Source organism: Brachypodium distachyon, chromosome 4 (assembly GCF_000005505.3).
Source record: "Brachypodium distachyon strain Bd21 chromosome 4, Brachypodium_distachyon_v3.0, whole genome shotgun sequence".
In the NCBI taxonomy this organism is placed as follows: Eukaryota; Viridiplantae; Streptophyta; class Magnoliopsida; order Poales; family Poaceae; genus Brachypodium; species Brachypodium distachyon.
Window position 1 is genome coordinate 33,475,740 of NC_016134.3, and position 2,453 is coordinate 33,478,192.

Below are 2,453 nucleotides of genomic sequence, written 5' to 3' on the forward strand. Positions count from 1 at the left end.
TCGACGACAGAAGAAAGGGAGGATCGATCAAACCGATCGGCGGCACCATGGCTCGTGCGACGTGGCTGCTGGGGCTGGTGCTCGCGGCATTGCTCGTCGTGGCGTCGCCGGCGACGGGGGAGAAGGAACAAGCCGCGTCGACGGCGAAGAAGACGTCGTCGTCGTCCGGGCCGGTGATAGGCATCGACCTGGGCACGACCTACTCGTGCGTGGGCGTGTACCGCAACGGGCACGTGGAGATCATCGCCAACGACCAGGGTAACCGCATCACGCCGTCCTGGGTGGCCTTCCCCGACTCCGGCGAGCGCCTCATCGGCGAGGCCGCCAAGAACCAGGCCGCCTCCAACCCCAGCCGCACCGTCTACGACGCCAAGCGTCTCATCGGCAGGCAGTACGTGCCCCTCAAACATTACTAATTTTCTCTTAACTCATCGATCAATGCCGGTCTTGTACGTACTGATGCAATTAATGAATTATAATGCTATGCAGGTTTAGCGACGTGGAGGTGCAGAAGGACATGAAGCATCTGCCGTACAAGATCGTGGAGAAGCAGGGGAAGCCGCACGTAGAGCTGGAGGTGAAGGATGGCGACGTGCGGGTGCTGAGCCCGGAGGAGGTGAGCGCCATGGTGCTGACGCGGATGAAGGAGACCGCGGAGGCGTACCTGGGCCACAAGGTCCGGGACGCGGTGATCACCATCCCGGCCTACTTCAACGACGCGCAGCGCCAGGCCACCAAGGACGCCGGCGCCATCGCCGGCCTCAACGTCGTCCGCCTCATCAACGAGCCCACCGCCGCCGCCATCGCCTACGGCCTCGACAAGATCAACGGCGCCAACAACGACAAGGAGAAGAACATCCTCGTGTTCGACCTCGGCGGCGGCACCTTCGACGTGAGCGTGCTCGCCATCGACAACGGCGTCTTCGAGGTGCTCGCCACCAACGGCGACACGCACCTCGGCGGCGAGGACTTCGACCAGCGCCTCATGGACTACCTCATCAAGCTCGTCAAGCGCAAGCACGGCAAGGACATTGCTGGGGACGCCCGCGCGCTCAGCAAGCTCCGGCGCGAGAGCGAGCGTGCCAAGCGGGCGCTCAGCAACCAGCACCAGGTCCGCGTCGAGGTCGAGTCGCTCTTCGACGGCGTGGACCTGTCGGAGCCACTCACCAGGGCCAGGTTCGAGGAGCTCAACTCGGACCTCTTCCGCAAGACCATGGCGCCCGTCAAGAAGGCCATGGCGGACGCCGGGCTCGGCAAGGGCGACATCGACGAGATCGTGCTCGTGGGCGGCAGCACCAGGATCCCCAGAATTCAGCAGCTCCTCAAGGACTACTTCAACGGCAAGGAGCCCAGCAAAGGCGTCAACCCTGACGAGGCCGTGGCGTACGGCGCCGCCGTGCAGGGGAGCATCGTGCGCGGCGACGTGGAGCAGCAGGTGGTGGTTCTGGACGTGACGCCGCTGACGCTCGGCATCGAGACGGCCGGGGGCGTGATGACGAGCCTGATCCCCCGGAACACGGTGGTGCCGACGAGGAAGACGCAGGTGTTCAGCACGTACCAGGACAGGCAGACCACGGTGAGCATCAAGGTGTTCGAGGGCGAGAGGGGCATGACCAAGGACAACAAGCTGCTCGGCAAGTTCGACCTGACCGGCATCGCGCCGGCGCCCAGGGGCGTGCCGCAGATCGAGGTGACGTTCGAGGTGGACGTCAACGGCATCCTCCACGTCAAGGCGGCCGACAAGGGCACGGGCAAGTCGGAGAAGATCGAGATCACCAGCGCCGCCGACCGCCGCATCACGCAGGAGGAGATCGACCGCATGGTCCGCGAGGCGGAGGAGTTCGCCGAGGAGGATAAGAAGGTGAGGGAGAAGGTCGATGCGCGGAACAAGCTGGAGGCGTACGTGTACAACGTCCGGACCACGGTGGATGGCGAGGCCGGCAAGGGGATGGACGGCGGCGACAAGGAGAGGGTCCAGGAGGCGGCGAGGGAGGCCAACGAGTGGCTCGACGCCAATCCGGACGCTGACAAGGACGACTATGTGGAGAAGCTCAAGGAGCTGGAGGATGTCTGCAACTCCGTCTTCGCCGCCACTCGAGGTGGCCACGAGGACGGTGCCGAGGACGACGACCACGATGAACTTTAATAAACTTTAGTTTTTATATATTACTAGTGATACTATTAACCAAGTAAGCATGTTTTCTGTTTTAGTCGCACTACTGATTCTGTTTTGTAAAGCAGTCAAATTGTAGGAACTTGTCCGTGACTTTTATTAGCCTACTCTATAAATTTGTATTGGAAACTGAGAAACACGCATTCTTTTCTCTATACCCTTTGCTAGAGCAAATAATCGGCTTAATAACCCTTTTACGGTTTTGCATTGATGAGCAATTTTCAAAGAAAGGATAGTTGCTGAGGTCCTGATCACTAAATCATAACCAAGGTAAATGTGT

General features: G+C 60.7%; 1 protein-coding gene across 3 annotated transcripts; it reads left to right on the forward strand.

The window, feature by feature from the left end:
* Positions 1–2,209, forward strand: LOC100839127 (heat shock 70 kDa protein BIP4). Of its 3 annotated transcripts, none has more exons than XM_024454876.1 (3): positions 1–391; positions 490–1,702; positions 1,871–2,209. In XM_024454876.1, the coding sequence occupies exons 1-3, from the start codon at positions 48–50 to the stop codon at positions 2,144–2,146; spliced, it is 1,833 nt and encodes a 610-aa protein (XP_024310644.1). In that variant the 5' UTR covers positions 1–47; the 3' UTR covers positions 2,147–2,209. The 3 variants fall into 3 exon arrangements, with proteins under 3 accessions (XP_024310644.1, XP_024310645.1, XP_014757988.1); XM_024454877.1 differs by having other exon boundaries at positions 490–1,423; positions 1,808–2,209; XM_014902502.2 differs by having other exon boundaries at positions 490–2,209.
* The last annotated feature ends 244 nt before the right edge of the window (positions 2,210–2,453 follow it).